The sequence below is a fragment of the Malus domestica genome, chromosome 11 (assembly GCF_042453785.1).
Source record: "Malus domestica chromosome 11, GDT2T_hap1".
Taxonomy (NCBI): Eukaryota; Viridiplantae; Streptophyta; class Magnoliopsida; order Rosales; family Rosaceae; genus Malus; species Malus domestica.
The window spans coordinates 29,342,117-29,367,519 of NC_091671.1; the positions used below are offsets into that span (position 1 = coordinate 29,342,117).

A 25,403-nucleotide genomic window follows, 5' to 3' on the forward strand; every position below is an offset into this window, starting at 1 on the left:
GTATTTGGGTCTTGCATCCACGGTCCACCTCAGATGGATAAGAAATGCAAGTGAGAAGAGTGCTCAGCGAGCTGCAACAACACACGAAGCGAGGAGAGTGGCGAGCCCGAGCGTCAGAAGCAACATGGTAAAGGAAATTCGGTTCCGGTAGGCTTACAACAAGCTCATTTTCTACGGCTGAGATGCACGAGTCATTGCCATCCATTGACTGTTGCTCCTGTTGGGTTTTGACCGGTGAGGTGCGACAAGCTACATCATTTTTAAATCTAACTACTCAAATTTATTTTAACGGTATTAAGAAAGATCCAACGCCTCATATTTAAACATGATGGTCAAAATAATATTATTAATTAATCAAAATCATATCCAACACAAGAACTCATCCAAAACTCTATAAATATCCAGCCATTTGTCAATGATTCATTAAAAAATTTGATTTTTTTCATATTTCACTACCAAAATTGTATTTTTAGGAATTTGAATTGTTTTTTAATAAAAGTGTTCATAAAAATAAAATATAGATTATAGAAAAACTAATTTCAAAATTATTAGCAAAAATCAAAGATATACAAAAGTTTAACAAATTATAAAGTTGCGGGTGAGAATTATAAGTGCAGTACCGTAGGAGAAAAAAACTCACTAACCCAAACTATAGATGAAGAGTTGAAAATTCGGGACTAAATTTTAGAATTTTTCACCTTTCGGTTGAAGATAGCCTTGAGATTATAAGTTGAAAAGAAGAGAGTAAAATATTCCCAATTGCACATAAAGAAAGAGTAAAATGGCTTGTTTAAGTGGAAATTAACATGACCAAAATCTTAATCCGAATTATCCCTTCGTGTGTACATACATGAAAATGCAACACTAATACCCAAAATAAATACTCTATATCAAGACGTATACCTGCAAACTCAGACCGGAAAGACCAAAAAAGGGTATACAGTACACAAGTTCCAGAACTAATCAACTCCTACTAATAAGTAGGGACGTTTGGATCGACCTCATGCGCCCAGCCCTCCAGTCCTCCGATGATGTCTTTGGCCGATGTGAAACCCATCTTCTGGAGATACTGAACAGCCCTTTGAGAATCGTTACCCCTTCTACATATTACATATACATGCCCACCTGAACCAGAATCAGTACCCCTCTGGTCTTCCTTTTCCTTTAAGGCTGAAGTTATTTCCGGCAACCGAGCCTCCAATCGTGGGAGTGGGATGTTTAAGGAATTCGGCAGAGAAACAATCTTGAAGTGATGTTCTGGACGAACATCGACCAAAACATGAGCCTCGCCACTAACTAGTTTCTCCTTGTACTCTTTACTGTTTATTCTGGAGTCTGGCTGAAGTAAGTTCAACTTCAAAGGTAACTGTATTGAATAAATAGCGTGATTGTTAATACCAGTTCTCAATCCAATCATACATTTAAAATCAAATACTTTAATAGAGACAAATTGTGAGACAAATTTTTACCGGAGTCAGTGGAGAATGAGTGAAGTTTTCATAATCAAATTCTTGAAATTGCTGCTTAGAGAATGGTGCTTTCACACCGCACACTACGCACTGCGGTGACCTTCCTCGAATCTTAACCTGGAATACAAAGAAAATTTCTAAAATGCACACCAACAGACAAATAAGCCGTATCTGATAAACGTGAAACGTCAACTGTGAAGCTAATTATTCATTTTCAGTTCTAAAAGAAAACAAATCCAGATTTCAAAAAAGCAAATCCACGTAGTAGGATGGTAACTAACTCCTTATTAAAAGTTAGGCACAATCGACCTGAAATCGAACATGTAATCCAATATCCAAAGAATGGAGAGGTGTTTAGGGGAAGGGAAGGACGAATGGTCATTGTGTAGGGGGTCAACTCGACCAAAAGCCTAAATAACTAGCATACTGAGGTGACATTGATTACGTACATGCAAAGCCATATGGCTTCAACAATTCTTGTTCTAAGACTAATGCATTCATAAAATCAAAGCAAATTAAAGTCTACTGGATTTCAGTGATACTAAGATGAAGCATACATTACGTATCCGTCCTGACAATGCATCAAATAAAAGCATGCGTTCTGAGAGTGGTTCTCCAACTGCACTTGCAATCTTAATAGCTTCTAGGGCTTGGAGACAGCCAATGACACCTGGAACTGAAATAATTGAGTAGTAAGAAACAGGGACTTGGTTTCTCAAGCAAGGAATGAAAATACTAAGTGAGATATTTTAAATCAAACGAGAAATTAATGATGATTAAACTCCTGATTACCAAATTTTCCTCCTAACCACTATACAAGTCATCAAACTACTTCTCTTTGTAGAACATTTCACCTTGTACAGCAGCAGACTGGGATTGTTAATAGGTAGTTTTCCAGAACTTTATATTCCATGATTTTTTAATAAAAACAATTTATTGACATACCAACTCCTAGGACACCAGCGTCAGAACATCTTTGACATGCGGTTGTAGGTGGCGGAGTTGGAAATAGGCATCGATAGCATGGACCACCATTATAATTGAAAACCGTGAGCTGCACAAATATATTTGGAGTAAATACTTGGAAACTTTAACATGATAAAATACTGCAAATGACAATTTATACTACCTCATTATACAAAATCATATATTACAAATGAACCAAATAAGATTTCTACACAACATACCTGCCCTTCTAATCCCACTGCAGCACCAGATACAAGAGGCTGTAAGAGTATATCAGCACCCATTAGTACTTAGTGGAGAAAATTGAATAAATGAGTAAATGGAAAGTTAAAACAATACAAGAACAACCTACATATCCATACAATATATGTATATACATGTTGCATATATGAAAACCATGAGCTGGTAAATAAAAAAGGTAACACAGAGTGCCTTCGTAACATCATCACAAGGAGCCAATTTACCTTCCCTAACACCACACAACAATCGTTAATCATGTAACGACTAGGAGCATTGTCCGTTGCATCTACTATTATATCAAATCTTAGAGATGAGTTAAGGATGACACTATATTTCAGCAATTCGGGACCAATAATAAATATATAAGATTGTAAAAGTGTATCTCTGAATTACAATAAAGGAACAAAAGATATTAAAAAATTGAAAATCTTCAAGGATACTTGCTCATAATTTCCAAAGCATTGGATGTACGTAGTGGTTCTTGGTACTCCACAATCTGAATAGTGGAGTTAATCCTGGGACATGAATCCATGTTAGAATGACGCGAAATAACTATAGTAAACAGGAGTTTTTTCAACCAAATAAAAAACAGGAGTTTGTCTATTAGAAGTTAGAACCCAGCAATTGACTGTGTTGACCTGCCCTGTATTGAAAAAACATTGAAAAAGTAAGCTAGATCCCCCATGCAGCGTCCCTTCCCCAACCCCCGAACCCTCCACCAAATGACACCCCTTCCTTCCCCATCCTCACAGCCAGTGGCGGAGCTACATTCGTTATCTTGGTGTGGGTGATGGGGGTGGGACCCTGGTTTGAAAAAAACTTTCAGAGAAATGCAGAGGTTTGGCAGTTTTTCTTATCAACTTTGCATACCCTTCTGGGACAGATTAGATACGCCCCTGTCCACAGCCACCTACCTCCAAATCAACCATTAAATAGTCCCTCCTCTCCCTCTCTAGCTCTCAGAGGGGTGGCGACAGGATTTTGCTGGGTTTACTCAACAGACAAGGGTAAATTTGGAAGTTCGTTGAAAAAAAAACTTAGTGCTGGTGTATTGTATATTCTGAGTGTTAATAGAAGCCCTCAAACAGAATTTGATAGAAAGCAAAGGCCGGTATATCATTTGCAATACTACTCCAATAAAGGTCATTCTTTTAAACACTGAAAAATATTCCCAAAAGAGAGACATACGAATGACAAGCAGCTGCAGCAGATTTCACTTTTGGCTGACCAATAAAACTTTCAGTGTGGATAATCTGAAATAGGAAAGGAAACAGTAAAAATTCGATTAATATAAAGCGAAAAAATATCCACATACATTTGCGCACACACAAACTCCGCTTAACAAAGCGCACTAAGTCTGCATCACAATAGTAAATTAACTGAGCTTTACCAGTTAGCATTGGTATCTTATTACCATTAAATACATGACATAAATTCAACAATATGAAGAACAGGAGTAGGAACATGATTTCCAACTTGTACCTGTCTGTGCATATTATTGAGCTCAACCACATCATGATCAACCACCCCCAATCGGCCTAAAGATTCAGTTCCCAAAAAGCAGAAGAGTTCAATTTCAGTTTCATGGTATCAAATCATCATAAAGACAATATCTATAGTAGGCATTGTTAAAATCCCAATTAGCCGGAAACATTACCAACACCAGAGGCTGCAAGATACAGCAGAACAGGCGAGCCTAATCCTCCGGCTCCGACCACCAAAATCGATGACTTTAAGAGCTTTGACTGCCCTGATTCAATCAGGATATAAAGTCCAATTAGAAAATCTCAGCCATTAAAAAAGATGCAAAAATCATCTCATCGTTTACATAGATGTTATATGAATTACAAGGCTCAAAAATCATTCTTTCACCTCAATGCCTCAACTTTTATTTTTTTCACAACAAGCCTCATTTGGTGCCTAGGATTGGATAGGATCACATAACCCACTAATTCAACAGGTATGTTGACTGAAAAAATAAAAAATTTGTATCCAACTTGAACGTAGAAGACGGATTACTCATTAAGTAAACTTGTCCATTCCAATCCCCCAAAATGGTAGAATTCCAATGGATAAGTTTCCTTCGTGTCTAACCCCCATTAAATCCTACAAAATGTAAAGTCATTCACCGCTACCCTTAATCCACCTTTAAAATACATATATAACGGATTATCCGTTCCAATCCAATCCTAGATACCAAATAGAATTAAGTTCTTTGTGTTACCAAAAATGAAAAAGAAATTACCCACAAAAATTACTATAAGAAGTGAGCTCTTTTGGACAATTCTAAATCCTAATTAAGTATAATTTATAAAGGTTATAACTTTGCAACATATGCATGCCATACATGTATACATACATACATATACATATAAAATAAACATATACACACAGACACGGGCTCATAAAATTATACCTTGGACTCCGAAAGAAGGGAGCAAGAGGTGGCGACTGTAGCGGTAAATCATCTGAGGCGACAAATCGTGGCCGTAGCCCGAACCAACGGACGGGATAGTGGGAGGACAAGAGCCATTGGAAACGCTGCCGTTGGGCTGCGGAAGGGTAATCTCTTGGAGCCGAGCTTCGAGGGCTGAGATTTGACGCTCTATTTCGCTCTTACTGGCCTTCAAGTCTTCGAGCTGGCGAAGAATCGCAGAGGCCTCGCCGCCGCCGTCGTGATCCATGGAGTCGCAGTCGCAGTCCCAGAGAGTAAAAGCTAGCTGAGCAGGGAGCTTTTGAGGTTTGGAAGAGCGGGCGCAGCGCGCGCCTCTCTGCGGGTTTTGTCCATGTTTCACTTGTGAGGGGCAATCTTGTCATTTCCATTATTGGATCAAACCGTTCGTCCTTGACGCCGTTATCATACAAGCCCCCCTCCTCCCTCTCTCCCTCCCTCCCTCCCCTATTGTGCAAATGCATCAGAGAGTAAAGTAGGTGAGTTTATCTTCTGAATTTCTAGTCGCATGCATTAATTTGGTTTCAAGAGGCTTTGGATTGATGTTTAGAATTTCATATTAGCAAAGTTAATTTGGTTTTATAACTTTCTTAATTGCCAGAAAAAATAAATTAAGAATTTTTCTGTTAAAATTGGTTCTGTGGAGTTATAAGAGTTTGGGTGTTTGTGAAAATTCCCCATCGAGTTAGAAACAAGGATATGATGCAAATCTGAACGTGGTGTGTTTTGGTATGTGTGTATGTGGGTATAGCGTATAGGGGCGTTACATTTAGATGACAGGATGCTTAATATACCTATTTTTTCGATTGTTAGATCGAACAAGGAAGTTCAATTTATCAAGGATCAAGTTTTGGAGTAACAGACGCCACGCCACCTTCGGTTTGAGGTATGGAAATCTCGAACTTGGAATCTGGCTGCTTTCGTGTTGTGTTTTTCTTTGAATGCTCTGGATTGTATGTATGAAATCAAAACTGAAATGCTGTTGCAATGTTTGATGAGTGGGGTTTGTTTTGGTCAGTATTATATCTACTCTTCATGGTTAGGAATTTACTCGAAACCATGTTGAAATTATTTGAGTCATGTTTTGAAGATAAACCATTGCTGTCAGAAGGTAACTTGGATTTTTCCGGCAGAATAATGAATTAGGATAGTCGTTTGAGCTGCAAGTAACAAAAGCTACACCTGATTTTCTGGATTCCTGCGTCACCTTCTTCACAGTCAGCTGTGGCTGGACTTTGGTTAATCAGCCCGAACTCATGAAATATAGGATTATGAAAGGCTTTTGTCTATGTTACTCTGTCAATCTCAATTTTTTTCCACTAGACATTTTAGTAAGGTGAATTTTTACTTGATTTCTACACAGCAGAAAGACCTTTTACGTGTTGGATAATAATATTTGATCAAGTTGGATTGAGAGAATGAACAGATGGTACTTTATCTGTTTCCATTTTTTACCATGCTTAATTTTCTATTCAAAATGAGTTGGCAAGATGCGGCGGCTCTCTTTTCACTTTGGGCCTTGAGAGTTGTTGCATCATGCTAGAAAAACTAGTAACTTTTAGTTTTAGAGAGACGAAGGGATTCTTGACCACCTAATTGTAAAATAAGGCATAATTGGCTGACAGAAAAAGTTGGCATGTTTGGCTTCTGACATTGGCGTAGATATGTTTGTATTTGTGGTTGTGTTGCATGTATGTGTGCATTTGTGTCTGTTTTATTAGTGAAAGTAGTACAGCAATTATTTTTGCCTGTTTTTGGCACCCAGAAAATATGTTTGAGGAGCAGAACCAGTAATAACATGCAGAGCCACTTTTAATTGCAGTCTCAGAACCTTTAATTCATTGACGCAAGTAACTGGTAGTTACTCCCCTTCGGATTTTGGTGGACATAATGCCTCGATACAAAGATGAACCTCCAGCGGTTCGCGTTTACACAGTTTGTGACGAATCAAGGTCTCTCCATGGTGCTTATGTATGTTTCCAGAAAGTAGAAACTTGTTTTCAGTGTTTTGTTTATGCATATATTTTGTGGCAGGTATTTGATTGTGAGGAACGTTCCATCTTTGGGTTGCGGCAATGATCTGTTGAAATTGTTTGCATCCTACGGAGAAGTAGAGGAGTATTTTACTATCCTTTCTCTTGTACAAGTTTTAAGTCTTTGATAATCCAACTGTAAAGTGTAGACTGTTGTCCTTCAAATCCTTGTAACTTTGGTTGTTTTCCATATTCAGGTGTAAACCAATGGATGAAGCAGATTGTGATCAATTCACCGACGTTTATTGGATAAAATTTCGACTGGTCACCAATGCCAGGTGATTATGTCAGATGATAACTTGTTGATAATAGTTAAACATAGATCTAACATCTAAGTACCAAACCCTATTGGTTTTAACATTTTAGGTTTGCAAAGAGAAAATTGGATGAGTATGCTTTCCTCGGGAATCGACTTAATGTATCATATGCTCCTGAATTTGAGACCCTTTCTGATACAAAGGATAAGCTGGAAAGCAGGACAAGAGAAGTTCTAGGACGATTGAACCGTATGTTCTTTTGTAGTCATGTGACCAATTGATTTAAACTTATCATATCTCCCAGAAACATGATATATTTATTTATGATTTCAGCCAGAAGATCTAAGGGGTCTACAGTCAATAAGTCCGGTGCTTCGACTGACCCTTCTTTGCGTGCAATTCCCACTCAGATTGATTGCTTTCCCCAGCATGTAAACTCAAGTCAAAGGTATTGCGAACTTTGAATTGGAAAATTGCTCTTCTTGTCACGGACACAAAACGCATTTGAACCTTGGTGTTCTGAATTGCCTTTCTTTTTCTGGTTAGGGACTCTGGAGAATCACAACTTGCTTCACACGTTACTAACCCTCCTCTTTCAAGAGTTTCCTCTGATCAGGTTTGTTATTATTTTCAAATGATTACCTTTAGGCCTCGTTTGGTGTCTAGATTGGATTGGAATAAATAACCCACTATGTTCACAGTATATTGAAGGTAGAGGTGAATAATTTTTCTTTTCGTGGGGATTAAACGTGAAGGAAACTTATCCCTTCTATACCTACCATTTTTGGGCAGATTGGTCGGGATAAGTTTCCTTAATGAGTCATTTCATATTCTACCTTCAAGTCAGACACAATTTTTTTCATTTCTCCACTCAACATATCTTGAATATAAAGGGTTATCCATTCCAATACAATCGTAGATGCCAAACGAGACCTTAATCTTATGCTACTTTTGTTGTGTTAACTGGTTAAACTGACATTTGATCCGCTGTAATTCATTGAAGGAGTATTTTCCTTCCCAATCTATGAATCAGACCGTCAAGATGGTGAGGGAGAAGCTCAATAAGGTGATAACATCAATTGCATGTGTTTTTTCTTCGACCTTTGTTCTGGGTTTTGTAAAATGTAATGCATTTTCTCCTCTACCAGGTTCAGTCAAGTAGTGAGCATCTGCAAGATGAGCGTGCATCCAAGAAAACACGGGTGGACAATCGAAGGAGAATTTAATGATGATTTTTTTTTTCAGAGAAACCCTAGAGGATCGAGAAATTGTCCTCTCAGTCTCATATGGCTATCATCAAATTGTGCAAATCAGATCGCAAGAATTTTGTAGGACGGTCCTAAAACTGATTGATACTGGTGTGGTACGACCTTCTACTCAGAGTGCGCCATATATTTGTAAGACAGACCTACAAGTTTACTTGCCATGTAAACTACGTTGAGTAGCAATTTTAATAGATAATATTGTAAATGCTACCTGTTTTGTAAGGGACAAAAAATTCCCATCTATTACTGCAGCATAAATGAAAGAATTCGACAAAACGTATTCCATCTCGGAGGGCTGGGTGGTTCTGTGATTTTTTTTCTTTTGCTTATATTTTTTAAGAAAATAACTCAGGGTCACAAATCCTTGCTAGACCCCTATCCGCCACTGACTAGTGCCTTCGAACCTTGTTTTTTACCAGGTAGCATTGTAGATTGCACATCCAGTGCGATGCTTGTAATTTAGTTCTGCCGCAAGCTTTACTTGGAACGCAAATCTGAGTCGGGCGCAACCCTCCCTTCATTGCCACAAACATTACAAAAGTCGTTTGCACAGGTATCAAAAATATCGTTTGTAAACACCAAACCTACACAAACTAGAAAGTTCCAACTTCCAAGGCTCCATGCCCAATTGCCACGATGAATCAGAGCAAACGGATCAAAACCAAATCATTCGGGTGAATGAGAGAATAAGACCACCATGATGCAAAACCATTTAGATGCCTATACAGCATATAACATGAGCGGTAAAACCTATACCGAGGATAACGTTGAATTAGAATTGCATAAATAGCGAAGAAAAGGAACAACTCTAACTCCAAATCCAGATTAATTCTACTTCTGATAGAATATCAACAGTGATTAGCATGAAAGACTTTATCAACTTTTCCCTTTGACTTAAACAGAAACTTAAACTTTTCTCCAAGTTAAACAAAACATAGAGTGGCAAGGCACAAGTGCTTAAAATCTCACAAAGCAAGTTCATCTTTATTCCGAAACAAAGTTGTCAAAGAATCCAAACCTTTTCAATCCATAGGCACGTTGACTTAGCAATCACGGTTTATCTCTCGGAGCAATCTGCTTCTCGTAACGCTGCCTAAACTTGGCCATCTGGCTCATATGCTCAGCCATTTGGCGTTTCGCCTTCAAGTGGTAGACTTTACCAGCGTGGTGGATCTTTGGCATCATAACCTGCATCAATCTCCCACTCTGTGTCACGTAAGATATCCATTGCATCTGAGGGTGCATCCCTTTCTTCATCTCCTCCGATAATCTGCAGTTTCAAAGTATCACTTCTCAGTTATCAAAACATCACCTTTCACAAATTCACACCCAAATCTATCAAAAATCAAACGAAATTGAGAAACAAAATAACTATCACAACTCAAAAACACAGAGCATTTTTCAGTGTATCAAACGGTTGGTAGAAGCATTTCATCAAACAGTTGGTGTTCATCTTCACTTTAAGCCCCAAATTTTATTACTTTGACTGGTTCCCTTTGAATATTATAAAGCACCAAGTTTTACTTATATGCATTTCATCAAACAGTTGGTGTGCATTGACACTGTTTCCTTCGATGCTCATAGTCACGTTAGCTAAACCCTAAACCCTAAACCCTAAACCATAAGTGACTGTGTCACCAGTAAAAACAGAGGATTCGAAAATATAAGTAAAAATATAAAAGGGATGGGAAATCTAATGGCGTGTGAAGTGGAATACTACCAGTACTTACAGAGATTAAAGCAAAGCCGACGACAGAATGAGAGCTTCCAAATACAATCGTCAGGTTTGATACAAAATCAGCCGCTCCGACGCCCTTCTTGTTGCTTGGTCGTCAAAACAGAGTGTAATAAAATGTGTCCGACGGCCTTGCCAACGCGGGCTTACAATTAGATTTGGGCCTCCACCTTACAATTTTGATGCTTGCTCCCAATTTTCGATGCTCGCTATAGTACATTGAAACACTTAGGTCTCGTTTGGCACATTGTATATAGGACCAGATAAGAATAATTAAACAAATCCGATTGTTTGGTGCAGTTTCATACTAGACAGACTCCGGATTAATTACTCTGCCCCACTTATTATATACGGCTCACGTTGTATAAGTAATCAATAATGTTATTCTTACTATATTTTTGTACCACAATTGTATACCACTTTAGATGGCGTGGACAGTCACATCATCTAAATTAATTAGCATTTAATTTCAAAATGTTTATCAATAATTAATAAAAAGATTGTTAATTAAATGATGATTGTGGTATACAAGGAGTCTCATTCTTCCACCTAAGATTATTTAAGTGTTCTAATTAATAAAAAGATTGAAATTAAATGATGTAACTTGTCTAACTCATCTGCCACCTAAGATGATGATAAGAATAGGATTACGCATAACTAATACACTCTAAAACCTCAATATTATTTAGTCGGCTAGGAAATTGCTCACTTTCTCCGTCCCCTCAATCCACCGCACCCACCACCAACTCTCGACGTTGTGTCCTTAGTGAACCACAAGGCATTGCTAAAGACCAGACAATGCCTCGCCGATGACCGTATCACCAACGAACTGATGCCCTAATTGTAGATCTGAGGAGGATGGTGAACGTGATGATGGAGCAGGTTCTCTGTCACTGCATCGGCTTCGTTTCGTCCTCCAGAAAAGGGTTTTATAGACTTCATCCTCCATAAAAGGGTTTTACATACTTACCCAGCATTTTGTGTTTAGGGCTTTTTTCAATTTGGAAATGCAAAATTGTGAGCAACTTTGTTCGGTTTACTGGGTTGGGGAAGATGCGGTGGCGAGAAGCCATGTTCAACAATTGAGGTGTTCACAAATTGACTGAGATTGGGGTGGGTATGGTGTTTGTCACCGGAATTGAATGAGGGTGGTGTGGCGATGGCGTTTGTTAGTGTGTGGGATGAAGGGACAAGGGCGCTGATTTTTTTTTTTTTTCTGTTCTTAAAATTTTTAAAACATATTAATAGAAAGTTTAAAAGAAGACTAGAAGATGAAAACACTGTGAACAATTTCATTTTCTTTTTTGGTTTTGATTAAGGAGTGATTAGTTTTTAAAAAATTTAAAAATAGTATGAGACAATGATGATAGGATCTCTTAATAAGGGCATATTTTTCTTAATATTACATAATTACCATTTTCCCCTCTTTATGTAAATATTATTATGTATCAAAAGTGAAGGTAAAATAGGAAAAATAGGAATATGATTGTCATTTTCTTAAAAGATACAATATTACTATTTTGTCCTCCTCATGTCAATATTGTGTATTGAAAAGTGAGGGCAAATTTGGAAAAAGTGGGGAAAAAAGTTGACAAGGTATAATGGTTTGAAGGCAGAATATATCATCACAAATTTGTTCTTTTTTGGTCTTTTTTCTCATTAATAAAATTAATAATAGTTCGAACTCTTTATTTGGAACAGTACTAAACATAGTATAAATAATACATCATTAGTCTGATACTGCACTAAACGCCCAACTAATTTAGTCAGTACTATCTGGTGGTTATTTATCTTATCCGATAGAAATAGTCAGTACAGTTCGAGCTGCCAAACAAGGCCTTAATATAATTATTTATTGACGGTCGATGTCTCTGTCATTATATATGAATGTAAATAAGTGATTGTAATAGTATATGGATGTATTGTACTTAATCTCCAATTTCGAGTGCTACTTATTTATGCTCAGCTTTCAATGATATTTTTTACTAGTTTACCTTTTTGTTAGAATGACGTAGAATCATTTTTTTTCAATCTCTCATAATACTTTGGGAGCAGCCTCTCCATAAATGGGGGTAAGGCTAGCCGACATTCACCTCTCCCAGACCCTGCTTAAAGCGGGAGCCTTGTGCACTGGGTACGACCTTTTTTTTTTACGACCTTCTCATAATACTTTGGGAAATACCCGAAAATCGGACAATTTTTTAATCTTGAGACAGAAATATGACAAATCGGTCATGTACAAGCCATGCACACTATGCACAAAACCAAATTTAATAAATACTCACATATAAATACTAAAAATCAGAAGCCCATTGCATCATTTTCTTATTTGGAAGAGAGGGATGTCGAGAGAGCTCTGTGAGCTATGGGTTTCTGGGTTGAGGTTTGATCTCTGAGCTTCGATTTCAAAGAGAGAGAAGTCCAAAGAGAGGTGAGAAGAGTGAGTTGATTTTGGGTTGACCTCATACTTGTGATTTCGAACAAAGAGATGCGAAGAGAGGTGAGATAAGTGGAGCTGTGTTTTGTACTATATTTTCTGTTTTGGCCAGAAAGTTCCATTTTTTCCAGTGACTGAAGCTTCGACATGCATAGTAAGGTAGGGTGTTTAGTTCCAAGTTCCTTCATCAATGATTTTTGTTTGTAAGATGAATTAATACTTAGAAGTTAAATTAGGGTTTGTGTTTCATGTTGGGGCCTATGGATTGTGGAATAAATTTTAGGTTTTGACGTTTTACAAAACTAGGATGGAACCATTTCTAGTTCAAGTGTTAAATTGCATAAATTTGTGAAAATTTTTCCGTAATGTGCATATGGTGTGCATGGCTACATCTTAATATGAAAAGCGGGAATGTTCACTAGTTATGATACACGTATGTTGTGCCCCGGAAATAAGCGAGTATGACCACAACCTAGTTGGCCTCAGCAAAAAACTAAATTAAGAAAAAGCTTAGAGGATGTTAAGGATCATGCGTATCCATTAAATAACGACAACGAGTATCATGTTTTCCACGTGCACGGTTAAGCAGTGATTGATATACATAACAAGACTTTTCGAATTGCCATTGTAACCTTATATATGTAACAATTATGTTACATTGAACTACTTAAATGTAATTACATATTGATGGTCAAATATGGTCCTTGATGTCTCTGTCATTATATATGAACGTTAACAAGTGATTGTAATAGTATATGGATGTATTGTACTTAAATCTCCAATCTCAATGATGTGTTTTTACAAGTTTACCCTTTTATTAGAATGACCTTGAATCATTTTTCTTTCATCTCTCATAATAATTTGGGAAGTACCCCAAAATAGGACAATTTCTTAATCTTGGGACAGAAATAGGACAAATCGGTCATGAACAAGTCATGCACACCATGCACAAAACCGAAATCACTAAAATACTCACATATAATTTATAAATACTAAAAATCAGAAGCCCATTGCATCATTTTCTCATTTGGAAGAGAGGGATGTCAAGAGAACTCTGTGAGCTCTGGGTTTCTGGGTTGAGCTCATATCTTTGAGCTCCGATTTCAAAGAGAGGGAAGTCCAAAGAGAGGTGAAAAGAGTGAGTTGGGTTTTGGCTTGACCTCATACCTCTGATTTCGAACAAAGAGATGCGAGAATGTTCACTAGTTATGATGCACGTATGTTGTACCCTGGAAATAAGCGAGTATGACCACAACCTAGTTGGCCTCAGCGAAAAAATAAATTAAGAAAAAGCTTATAGGATGTTAAAGACCATGCGTGTCCATGAAATAACGACAACGAGTATCATGTTTTTCATGTGCACGGTTAAGCGGTGATTGATATACATAACACGACTTTTCAAACTACCATTGTAACCTTATATATGTAACAATTAATGTTTAATTGTATCCATGGTCTAAAATATCCATAATATCCCGATATTTCCATCGAAATTTCCGTGTTTTTGGACTACCGATATTTCCGATATTTTAGACCTTGCTAAGTCACTCATGTATCTTACCATGCAATGTATAAAGTGTAAAATATTGTACTAATTCATTATATATAAATGATTATGGTGTGTTTAAACTTCTTTCATTAATTACTACATATTTTCTATACTCATAATGTTTGCCAGCTCACTTTATAATCAACTTAAATCAGTTATATTTATCATGCAATGCATTTCCTTCCAATTTTTTGTGATAAACTAATAGATAATTGACTAAATAAACATCCTGCAAAGTTTCAATAAAAATTTCCAAGCTTTTCTTACAATTTCCGTGGTTTTTATTCAATTTTTATCGATATCGATAATATCCCAATATTTCCATCGAAATTTCTGTGTTTTTGGATTACCGATATTTCTGATATCATCGATATTTTATACCTTGATTGTATCCACTATACCAATAGGTTGCCGTTAAAGTTTCTTATTAATGTGAAAAGCAGCTCGTTGCTTGATCTCTAGTTCTACACATGTACTGTACATATGATGTGCATATAGTGTATATGAACAGGTGATGGCATTATTTTTCTGATTTCAAAGAGAGAGTTGTGAGCTCTGGGTTTTTGGGTTGGCTCAGATCTGTGAGCATATCATGTGCATGTCGTGTACATACAGTGAGCAAGTCTTGAAAAATTCATCAAATAAAACACTAGCATTTAATGTCTGGGCTTTGTTCCACCCTCGATGTGAGTCCAGTGGTGGTGATCTCGAGCCTCAATCGTTTGCCGTGTTGCCAGAAAATGGCCGGAAAACTCGCAACCTGCTTGAGTTTTAATCCCAACTATCAGGGATGAGATTCGTGATAAGGCTAGGTGTTTTGGACTCGTGAGGACGAGATGAAATTGGTGATGGCTTCGATTTGGACGGTGTTGGTCGGGATGACTATGCACCGTGTGTGCACAGTGACAAAGGGAGAGAGAATGCATGAGGGAGAAAGTGAGAGAAGAGAGAATAAGGGAGAGAGAGAGTAGAGAGAGAGTAGAGAGAGAGAGAGAGAGAAATCAGAAAATTGGAGGAAATAACCAATTTATATATGAGCGTAATTAAGTCTTCAAGGTGTAGAAAAGTCATATTTATGTCCAATTGTTGTGCATGGCATGTGCATATTCAAAATGTCCTATTTCTGTCCCAAGATTAAGGAAAAGTCCTACTTCTTGGTATTTCCCTAATACTTTTGACACAACTATATATTTGCAATAGAAGTGGAAAATTTGAACTAAACCACACAATGAGTTAGTTATAATAAATTAGTATTGAACTTGTTATTTATGAAAATCGAACGTAAGTTCTCACACTTACATAGTCCTCCTATACTAATTTTACCAATACTAGACAAATAACTTGTTAGGCACAGCCACGTTAGTTAAGTGCTTCCCCGACACTCGAATTCAAATCTCCTAAATAGTTTAGATAAGTAGAAAACGGTACTTTTTTTTTCGGAAACAGAAAACGGTACTTTTGATATGGTATAATTTATGGGCTTTGTTTTTGTCAAGGAAATTATTCTTAATTATGAAGAAATAGATTTACGTACTAAAGGTCCATAAGAGAAACAAAAACAAGCAAAAAAAGGACCAACCAAACAAACCAATAAGAGCCCAACCAAACAGCTAAAGCCTAAAGACAGAAAAAACATAAAGCCGAGAAACCCGTTGCTACCGCCTCCGCCGACATAGTGCATCTTGACCAACGCAAATCTATGCCCATCACCAAACATCGCCTCGCCAAACTCATCATCCAACCCTAAATAGCTCTCTGTGCACATCCACAAAGTAAAGAAACCGAAGCTCTACGCACCATCTCGATGGGAAGTATGACTAAAGGTCGAAGCTCAGATGAACGATAGGAAGGGATGCCAGTAAAGTAAAAAGAGGAAGGCAGATCGAGATGTGGAGCAGAGGAAAAAGCACTAGAGAAGGGGAAAAGAAGAGACAAAAGAAGAAAGGGGAAATTGGCAACCGACCCAACCGAAGATAGAGTTGGCACCACCGACTTTTAGTAGGATTGAAAACCCCATGCTAGAGTCGGCGCCACCTATTTTTGTGTGCAACCTATGCATTTAGATTTAGTTGTGGGCAGCTCTTTTGGATAGCGATCAAATCGGGGCGTTTTGATATAGACCCCTCATTTTTAGGCTTCTTAGATTAAACATCTGTTCAATTTAACAATTTGATTAAACATTCTCCTACAATTTTGGTGTCATGTGTATTTTAATTAACCCATTGTAACATACCTAAATTACATATTTTGCCATAGCCTTTAACATATCTCTTTGCCGTATCCAGTTTCTTCACCCCAAAATGCAAGCAAGTTTCCTAGATTCTTGCTAACTATGTCTCAGAGTTTTAATCCGAGTAGAATACTTGTTGACTATCAGAAGGATTTGAATTTAAGGATATTAATAATGTTATTTTTCTAGTGAATTTTATTTTCCAACGGCACTTCCTTCCTATGACATACCATAAGTTTCAAAAGCCTTCTTTTCGTACCGAGGTCGACGTTGGTATTCAGGTTCCAGTTACTGATTTTTATTCAATTATCAGTTGGGTGCATTGATTTTGATTGTCTTTCAAAGTCGAAGGTTTTGATTAAACGAAAAAAATAAAAGATGAAAACTTGATTAATCTAGGTATAGCTGAAGTTGTTATCGAGTTAAAAAACATGATTCACATGTTAGGGTCGATGCATGTTGTGTATTAGCCAAATTATTAATTATGGTTTTAGTATTAATTGAATTAAGAATCCCATGTGGAGCTTCGGTTGGATCTCAGATCCATCCAACTTGCTAGGAGTTACACCGCAACCTACGTAGCTAGTATAAGAAGTTGAGGGTCCTGAGCAAGGCTATGATTAGTACATTATTAATGTTATGCTGACTCATATTGGACTGCAACTTTGTAATGCACCAGTTAACATTTTTAATTTGGTACATTATTGGACTGCAACTTTGTAATGTACCAAGAGTTTGGTACGTAAAGTTTTTATTTTTGAAACGTATTTGTCTGGAAAAACGTTATACAGTGTGTGTTTGTAATGTACCAAGAGTTTGGTACATTACTTAATGTTACACCGACTCATATTGATCGTTTGGTTCATGATAGAATGTTAAATTAGATCATTCAAGACGTTTGGTACGTAAAGTTTTTTTATTTTTGAAACTTATATTTCTGGAAAAACGTTATACAGTGTGTGTTTGTAATTTACCAAGAGTTTGGTACGTTACTTAATTTTACACTGACTCATAATGATCGTTTGGTTCATGATATAATATTAAATAAGATCATTCCAGGCATTTGGTACGTAAAGTTTCAGTAATTTTTGAAACGTATTTGTCTGGAAAAACGTTATACAATGTGTTTGTAATGTAACAGGAGTTTGGTACGTTACTTAATGTTACACTGACTCATACTGATCGTTTGGTTCATGATATAATATTAAATTAGATCATTCCAGGCATTTGGTACGTAAAGTTTTTTTATTTTTGAAACGGATTTGTCTGAAAAAACGTTATATATTGTGTTTGTAATGTACTAGGAGTTTGGTACGTTACTTAATGTTACATTGACTCATAATGATCGTTTGGTTCATGATATAATGTTAAATTAGATCATTCAAGGCGTTTGGTGCATAAAGTTAATTGCATAGGGGCAAAGTTGTACTCACCGGTCATTAGCTCCTATCAAAACGAGATTATACAAAGAAATTAGACTAAAAGCTAGAAATGGACGACGCCATTGGGCTAGTATCGATACATGTAGTAGGCCAACTAAGAAATGTGGTTCTCTGTTCGGAGGCTTTGATTTTGAAAAAAAAAAAAGAACACGAGTAAGAGACTTTCATAGATGGGATTGAATTAAAAAAACGTGGAAGAACCGGCTTCCTAAAGAATAGGCACGTACATAAATATATCTACATAAAAGGATATATATGGAATTTAATAATTAATATATTAAATTAAAAAAACACAATAATGACTTGTAATCTAAATAAATATAAAAATGTTGACATAGCTATTGTTTAGGCATCCTAATCAAATTTTGTATTAGAACCAATGTTTAATCTAAAGAGGATTAGAAAAGTGATGGGGATTCTAATTTTCCCAATTATAATTTCTTACACGACATGTTAACCCGACTCAAAATGATTCGAAAATAGCAAGTTGAGATCAACACGTTAACTAATGGGGTCGTTATCAGATCACACTTGGGTAGAAACTTCTTATTTTCCTTCACGCAACCAATTATAAAACCGAGGGATCAAAGTAATACACCACGAATTATAATACAGGTAAATGTCATAACCAATATGCCCATTTTAAAATATATTTTCAACGTTGCTTCACTTATTTCATAACACGTGATATACATTCTTGTGTTTTATGCACACAGAAAAATCTTTGGACCAGGAGGGGGTAAAACACAACTGACATGACACCTTTATACACAGAAAATAACATTTATTCACCCACAATAGTAACCACAAGGGATTTTACGTATCCATAAGGCACCCTAAACAAATAGATCGAAGTTGTTACGCAGAATACACACACTGCAAACCATGAACAGCTGACTATGCAAAACCAGTTTTGCTTATTTAGGCATCGGCTAGCATCCAATAAAAGGTACAGACATTAACCCAAATCGAATACTGCAATACTAGATTCACATTGTAAACACCCACCAATCTGCTCATTTACTGCAGAACAATGCATTCTTGTGTCTCACCAACCATAGCAGCGCGGGAGCTTTTGTTAATGGTAGCGTCGACTTCTTCATGAGAACGAGGCTTAACTTCTGGATCCTCCGGCAAATTTTCATTCCCATTATTACCGGAAGCAATACGTTCGAAAATAAGAGCATTCACTTCTTGGAACCTCTCTTCAGAAAGGGAAACCTCTGCCAGGAGCTTCCAAGCATTTTCATCTGAAGCCTCGTCGTAGTCCTTTTTCCTCTTCAAGACCATATGCCCACTAATTTCCCACACCGCTGGATTCACCTGTGTATCCAGAACCTCTGCACTCACTTCTCCAAGAGCTTGTTTCTCAGCATAACACTGCATTTCATACGATATGCATGGAGGTGAGTGAAACAGCCTATGCACAACAAAAATATTACTTACGAAGCATTTGTGTTTCATTGACTATATACCTGTGGCAGGAGAAAGATTCGCTTTCCACAATCAGAGATAAGGACATTGTACGGTACGTTGTTTTCTTGAAGGCATATGCAGGCATCAGAGACGGTGTAAGACAAATCTTCCAGAGTGTTTCCACCCTCAAAAACAAGACCTCTGACAGGATAGTTCAGAAGCTCAGAGACCTTCACCTCAGCATTCAGAGTGGATATTTTCTTGGTAGGAGCCTTCTCAATGGGAAAGGTCACGGCCAAGTAGTAAGCCTATAAACGGAAGAAAATTTGTTTGAGTGACAACTATAAATAGTGAAAAAATCAGAAGCTGAATCCAATAATTAACGCCAGCTTGCTAGAAAAGTATGCAGTTAGAAACCTGGAAGTGAAGGTGATTGATGGTAGCAAATGCACCCAAGCTGTTGTAACCCAATCGAAAGTAAGGACTCCCAGCTTCAGCCGCCATGTGAAGTGCAAGCAAGAAGCTTTCCCGGTCAATCCTTTGTGGCAAACGCTCAAAAATACGAGGAATCAACAGCACATGGCCATATTCAATAGGACTGACCTGTTAAATGGGGGACAGTAAACGATAAATACTTTTTTCTCAAATACCTTGTTAAGAACAAATAATGCACAAGGAGAAAGAGCTTACATTAATGGCAACAACGCTCGGAGAATTTTCAACATCAATGGGTGCACTAGGGAAAAAGTGAACTTCACCATCTTCACTGGCTTCAAACCGGAATAGAACCTCCTCTTGTCCAACTTTAGTGAAGTTAAACTTGCTGCTATCAAAGGGCTGGAGGACCTTATCAACTCGAAACTCAGTTGGTCTCTTCTTAAGATGGCGACCCTCATTCAGCTGGGCAATGAAACCATATTGCCCTGGGATCACCTACACCAAATTATCAAAGAAATTGGTCCCCATATGCCACATAAGTATATAGTCCATACACATTGTTCCTCAGCTCGAATTTCAATTCCCGTTAACAAACACTACAAAATTGAGGAAAAGTAAGTGAATCCACCTTGGTTTCACAAGCAGTGACATCATAGCGAAATAGCCCTCTCTGCATGCGATCCTCCCACTGTACCATTAAGTGGTAAGCAATTTTACTCCAAAATAATTGCTAAACACAAGAGGTAATAAACAAATCTGGTGATCTTTCTTCATCTCCTGTAAATCAATTTACCTCCCCGAGAAGCAGCGAGTCAAGAAACGCAACGGGAGGCTCTCTTTTGTCATGTCCGGGCACACCCGTGTCACCATTATTCACGTTCCGCTTCTTGAAGGCATACAATGGAAGTTTTGCCCCTACACAAACCGAAATTGGTACAAAACCCAGTCATAACTAGAGCCTATACCAAGCGAAAAACCATGAGAACCCAACATAAAATCATTTTCTTCAAATCCCATAAAATAAAATAAACAACGGACCGTACAATGTCCTTATCTCTGATTGATTCCATAAAAGAAAAAAAAAAGCAAGAATCTTGACAACTTATCACATAGGTAGGCTTGTTTTACAAAACACCTATTCAAGTGCATAACAAATAAAGCACAGAAATTCAAGTTCAAAGCGGAGGGCATTTCAACAAATACCTGGAATGCAACATTGGTTAAGGCAATTGCGGCCACAACCCTCGACGCGGCGAGCACCCTCCTCCGCCTCATCTTTCTGGTAATTCGAAACGACGGTGGGAACCCTCTTGATCCTCAACATCATGCTCCCTCCCCTTCTTTCTCTCTCTCTTTTTTTTCCTTTTATTTTTTCTTAATTCTCAGTAAAATCAAACACCACCAAACCCAAAACCCCCCGAAAACAACAATACGATCTACTCGTGCGCTTTATAGAAGAAAAAAAATCTCTAAAATCTCCTAAGAATCTAACCAAGAAAGTCTAAAAAAGCTAATATAAGCAGAAGAGAAAAACAGAGGATGCAGAACCGCCACCAGCGAGGAAGAGCAGGTCGGAGGGGCTACCGCCTTCGGAAGGCAAAGCGCCACGCCCGCCGTGCGGCGAAGGGTTGCTCTCAATTACACAACCCTTTCGTCGGACAGCCCGGACATGAATGAGCGGCCGAGGAGCTCCGTGTATAGCCGTGATGTCTACAACTCGTCGAACCTGGGTCTTACCCCTAAAAATATACCAAAAAATTGATCAAACACCTTCCTTTCTTCTCCCTCAGATAAAATAGGAAACAACCCAGAAAGGCGAGGATCGCCTGTTTCGAACTGAAGTGAGTGGGGGTGTGGGGAGGAGATGAGGGGGTGGATTTATAGGTGTGGGGAGAAGAAGGGGTGTTCGTGGCTGAGGGTGTACCGTGGGGTATGTATTTGTATTTTAAGGATAATAATTGAGGGAAAAAAACCCACATAAGCTGGTTAGTAAGTTCATTATTTTTCAAAATATATTTTCCAAAAAACAACAATAACTAACACAACTAAAATTAAAAAAAAAATAATAATAATCATAACGTAACAAACTATTACGAAAAGGGTATAGTATTTAGCTTAATTTGCATGCAATTTTTTTCCTTCCTTGTAAAGTAACCCACCTTTTGTTTTATCACAAACGCAACCGTCCACCGTAGGAAATTTCCCAACCGCAAGGACAACATCTCAACATCATAATCCATAAAACCCAAAATTCTCACTTCATCTCCGAAGCTTCCCGTAAGAGAATTCTGCATATTGTGAATCATTATTTAATTCTTTATTGGCCCCAGAAATCAGGAAAACGGATTAAAAAATTAAAAAATCTAATCTAATCCCACTTAAAGGACCCCACCACTCAGAAAGAGTGAATATTCTAAAAGATGATTATTTGAATGTATTTGGATTCTATCCGGATCCAATCCAACTTGTGGGGGTTCTTGACATCCTCACATTTTAGCCTTTTATCATGTATCATACGATTATAAATTATTATTTTTATTTAAAATTAAACATAAATAATACTTAAAAAAAATAACCGTACGATGTACGATAAACAACTAAGATGTGAGGATCTTTAGGAACCCTACAAAGTAAATTCGGAGAGGATCCTCTTCCTATTTGAATAACTCAACAACTTTCGTTGTAATTGAAAGAAAATTATTCAACATTTGTGCCGCATTAACACACTAACAAAATGGGGGGATAATGTCTGGCTACTTAAGGATGAGTAGAGATTCATGCTAACAAATTTTAGTGTTTAAATTACAGAGTTTTGTGCTTATGATCAGAACCGTTCATATTATGAATCATTTTGTAAATATCATATTTGCCAAAAAAATTAAAACTAAAGTCGTTCAGTCAATCTATTGTATCAAATACATAGACAGTTCATAATTCTTTCATTAATTCCATTCATCTATTTTTACACAATTCAATAACTCAACAACTATGATTTTAATTGTTTCTAGCATAAACGATATTTATATAGTGATTTATAATATAAAATGTTCTAATTATAATAATTTTGAGCAGAAATTCTTACTTATCATTTGAGTAATTAAGTATTGGTAGAAGTTTAATGATATGACCAAATTGATGTTTGATAGTAAAGTATTGATCAATTTTGAGATTAATGGAGGGAGTCAATTCCAAATACCTTTTTTAATAAAAATAAAAAAATAAAAAACCTTTTTATTGTTAAAAAAATTAAAATAAAAACCTTAATTTGACCATACTGAGCCTCCAAAAAAGAAATATAAAAATACAAACCAATCCCACTTGGAGGGACCCACTAACGAGAGACAGTGAATATTCTAATGCGTGCAAACAAACACGTGGGTTGGAAGGCTGCCTGTTGATAATTAGACGACAGTGAATTGACCATGGCAGCGGATTTTAATCTTAAAAAATTGGAGCCGAGTCTTCCTACGAAATTTACAAGAAGACGGTCCGCATTCCACAAAGCAAGCACACAAATTTTAATTGAAATAAAAATTTAGGATTCGGGATCCATGAGGGAATCATTCTATATGCTGTGTTTTGGATGAGGTGGACTTATAACTTCAAACCTACCATGATGATGTACTGTACCTTTCAAGTATTTAGGAGCCTAACTACCCTCATGGTCGAAAGAGCGTTCGGAAATCTCTTTGTGAGGATTCTTTAATTATAGGAATCTTTTAATTATATCTATTTTATTGTATATCATGTGATTATATATTATTGTAATTTTTTTTAAATTGAATATAAATAACATCTAACAAAAACAAGTCGTACGATCTATAATAAACGGACGTGATTGGAGAATCTTTAGAGTCCTCATAAAGAGGATTCAGATAGGATCCTCATTCCTCATCATCATGCTTGTAGTTTTTTTTTTTAAATTTTATTTTATCAATTTCTTGATGTCTAAGTTAGTCATTTAGTATTACGGTATTCATTTTCATTTGTACATAAGTAGGAGCTCAAGGCTCAACTTCATAGATGACGCATTTGATATTAAATTGTTATAGTTAGCTTATTATATGGTTTTCCCAAATTATGCATCTACACTTGGTGTAACCATGTCGTTGAATAACAAATAAAAATAAAAACTAATTTCATGACAACTCGCTAAAACTCTAGAGAAAACCAAAATGATAGTGTGTTGTACTCGAGAGAAAACCAAATCACAATGTGTTCACATGCACGAGTTGTTTTGCCTGCAACTCCCCAACTAAAGAAGTATTAGTAGTGCATGTAGTTCAATATCTTAATGAATAGAATGTTAAATTTTTATCTATGCATTATGAATTCTAAACCCTCTCTTTTATTTTTTGTAATAGTTCGAACTCCCATCTTTTTCTCTTAATAACAGTTAATTAAAATAAATAAATAGTAGTCTAAGTCGTCGTCCTTAAAGTTATAGTAAATGCACCAGGACATTCAAGGACGCACAGGGCCCAAAGTACTATGCAAAGCAAAAAGTGGTGGTAGTAGACTAGTAGCAGTCGTCGTCCTTAAAATTAAGGGACATGCCCCATAATATCCAAGGACAATCACCTTATCCATTGTCCATGTCTTGCTCACATGGGTGTGGGCGGTGACCATAAAAACATGGGGTCTTCATGCCAGTTTCACTAGATGGCTGCATTATCCTTGTTTCTAAAGCTTGTACCTAAACACATATATATTGGTATCCAACGCTGAAGTTTAGTAAATTGAACATGTAACCAACAATAAGAGATTTTATACCTAATTAATTTTGATGAATTTTTTGAGCTTGTCGTAATGTGGAGCAATAACCTCTTTAGATAATACAGTTAGAACTTTCATAAAAAATAAAGAATTAAAGGAGCAAATAAGTTATGTAAGTCCTAACAAGTTATCTAGATGGCCATTGTTCTATATTTGACAAGTTCAAGAGTACTCATGATATTTTAGTTCAAGAAGACAAAGTTCCAATTTTCTTTTTTTTAATATGATCTCACATTTTTTTAATGTTTTGTTTTTGGACATAGCGATAGATGATTTGAACTTAACTACAAAAGAGGAAGCATAGTAATATTTGAAAGTGTTTTTGGTGAAATGAATTTTGAGTTCAAAAAGCACTTCAATTGTTTGTTGGAAGAAGCACCAGATGTATGATTCTTATAGGAAGCACTCCAAATGTTTTTGAGGATCCACTTGAATTTTTACTAAAGATTGATATTAAAATATTTTCACAAAAAACGGTTTTAATCATTTTAAAAGTAGTCCAGATGAGCCCTAGTCTGTTTGAGTTCTGCAAAGTATCATTCTATGTTATTGTTATTGAGAAGGGCATGTCATTTGCTGTTTGAAATACGTCAACATAAGGTTTCGAGCCAATTCACACGGCCCTCTAAGGGTCTGTTTGGTACTCTACTTGAATTCAACTTTTTAAACTCAAAAATAATTTTCAAGTTTTAAGCCTT

At 36.8% G+C, this 25,403-nt stretch overlaps 3 protein-coding genes and 1 long non-coding RNA gene across 6 annotated transcripts; 1 reads left to right on the forward strand and 3 right to left on the reverse strand.

Moving 5' to 3' along the window:
* Positions 1–772: 772 nt before the first annotated feature.
* Positions 773–5,359, reverse strand: LOC103448372 (adenylyltransferase and sulfurtransferase MOCS3). The gene is made up of 11 exons (XM_008387627.4): positions 5,092–5,359; positions 4,333–4,425; positions 4,158–4,213; positions 3,864–3,928; positions 3,116–3,190; positions 2,900–2,978; positions 2,657–2,695; positions 2,415–2,523; positions 2,027–2,145; positions 1,470–1,586; positions 773–1,366 (listed from the first exon to the last, which is right to left on the reverse strand). The coding sequence occupies exons 1-11, from the start codon at positions 5,357–5,359 to the stop codon at positions 974–976; spliced, it is 1,413 nt and encodes a 470-aa protein (XP_008385849.2). The 3' UTR covers positions 773–973.
* Positions 5,360–5,474: 115 nt separating this feature from the next.
* LOC103448373 (uncharacterized) lies at positions 5,475–8,958 on the forward strand. 3 transcript variants are annotated; one of them, XM_008387628.4, is made up of 10 exons: positions 5,475–5,606; positions 5,941–6,013; positions 6,950–7,079; positions 7,162–7,245; positions 7,358–7,438; positions 7,527–7,666; positions 7,751–7,865; positions 7,964–8,033; positions 8,421–8,483; positions 8,566–8,958. In XM_008387628.4, the coding sequence occupies exons 3-10, from the start codon at positions 7,018–7,020 to the stop codon at positions 8,641–8,643; spliced, it is 693 nt and encodes a 230-aa protein (XP_008385850.2). In that variant the 5' UTR covers positions 5,475–5,606; positions 5,941–6,013; positions 6,950–7,017; the 3' UTR covers positions 8,644–8,958. The 3 variants fall into 3 exon arrangements, with proteins under 3 accessions (XP_008385850.2, XP_028944721.1, XP_070664300.1); XM_070808199.1 differs by lacking the exon at positions 5,475–5,606 and adding an exon at positions 5,770–5,856; XM_029088888.2 differs by lacking the exon at positions 5,941–6,013.
* A 219-nt stretch (positions 8,959–9,177) lies between these two features.
* On the reverse strand, positions 9,178–11,632 carry LOC103448374 (uncharacterized). Its single transcript, XR_531209.4, has 3 exons — positions 10,413–11,632; positions 9,701–9,952; positions 9,178–9,432 (listed from the first exon to the last, which is right to left on the reverse strand). It is a non-coding gene; the product is annotated as an uncharacterized lncRNA (long non-coding RNA).
* Positions 11,633–18,858: 7,226 nt separating this feature from the next.
* Positions 18,859–21,254, reverse strand: LOC103448375 (GDP-L-galactose phosphorylase 1-like). Its single transcript, NM_001293885.1, is given in 7 exon segments — positions 18,859–19,455; positions 19,551–19,799; positions 19,909–20,094; positions 20,182–20,424; positions 20,558–20,617; positions 20,723–20,844; positions 21,133–21,254. Coding segments are annotated over 7 exon segments (1,341 nt in total). The 5' UTR covers position 21,254; the 3' UTR covers positions 18,859–19,095.
* Between the last annotated feature and the right edge of the window lie 4,149 nt (positions 21,255–25,403).

Coding starts and splice junctions, on each gene's coding strand:
- LOC103448373 (XM_008387628.4), top strand. CDS start 7,018: ATGCCTCGATACAAAGATGAACCTCCAGCGGTTCGCGTTTACACAGTT. Junction 7,246..7,357: donor TCCTACGGAGAAGTAGAGGA/GTATTTTACTAT, acceptor TTCCATATTCAG/GTGTAAACCAATGGATGAAG. Junction 7,667..7,750: donor AGTTCTAGGACGATTGAACC/GTATGTTCTTTT, acceptor TTATGATTTCAG/CCAGAAGATCTAAGGGGTCT.
- LOC103448372 (XM_008387627.4), bottom strand. CDS start 5,359: ATGGATCACGACGGCGGCGGCGAGGCCTCTGCGATTCTTCGCCAGCTC. Junction 4,426..5,091: donor CCCTTCTTTCGGAGTCCAAG/GTATAATTTTAT, acceptor TGATTGAATCAG/GGCAGTCAAAGCTCTTAAAG. Junction 2,696..2,899: donor GTTGTGTGGTGTTAGGGAAG/GTAAATTGGCTC, acceptor ATACTCTTACAG/CCTCTTGTATCTGGTGCTGC.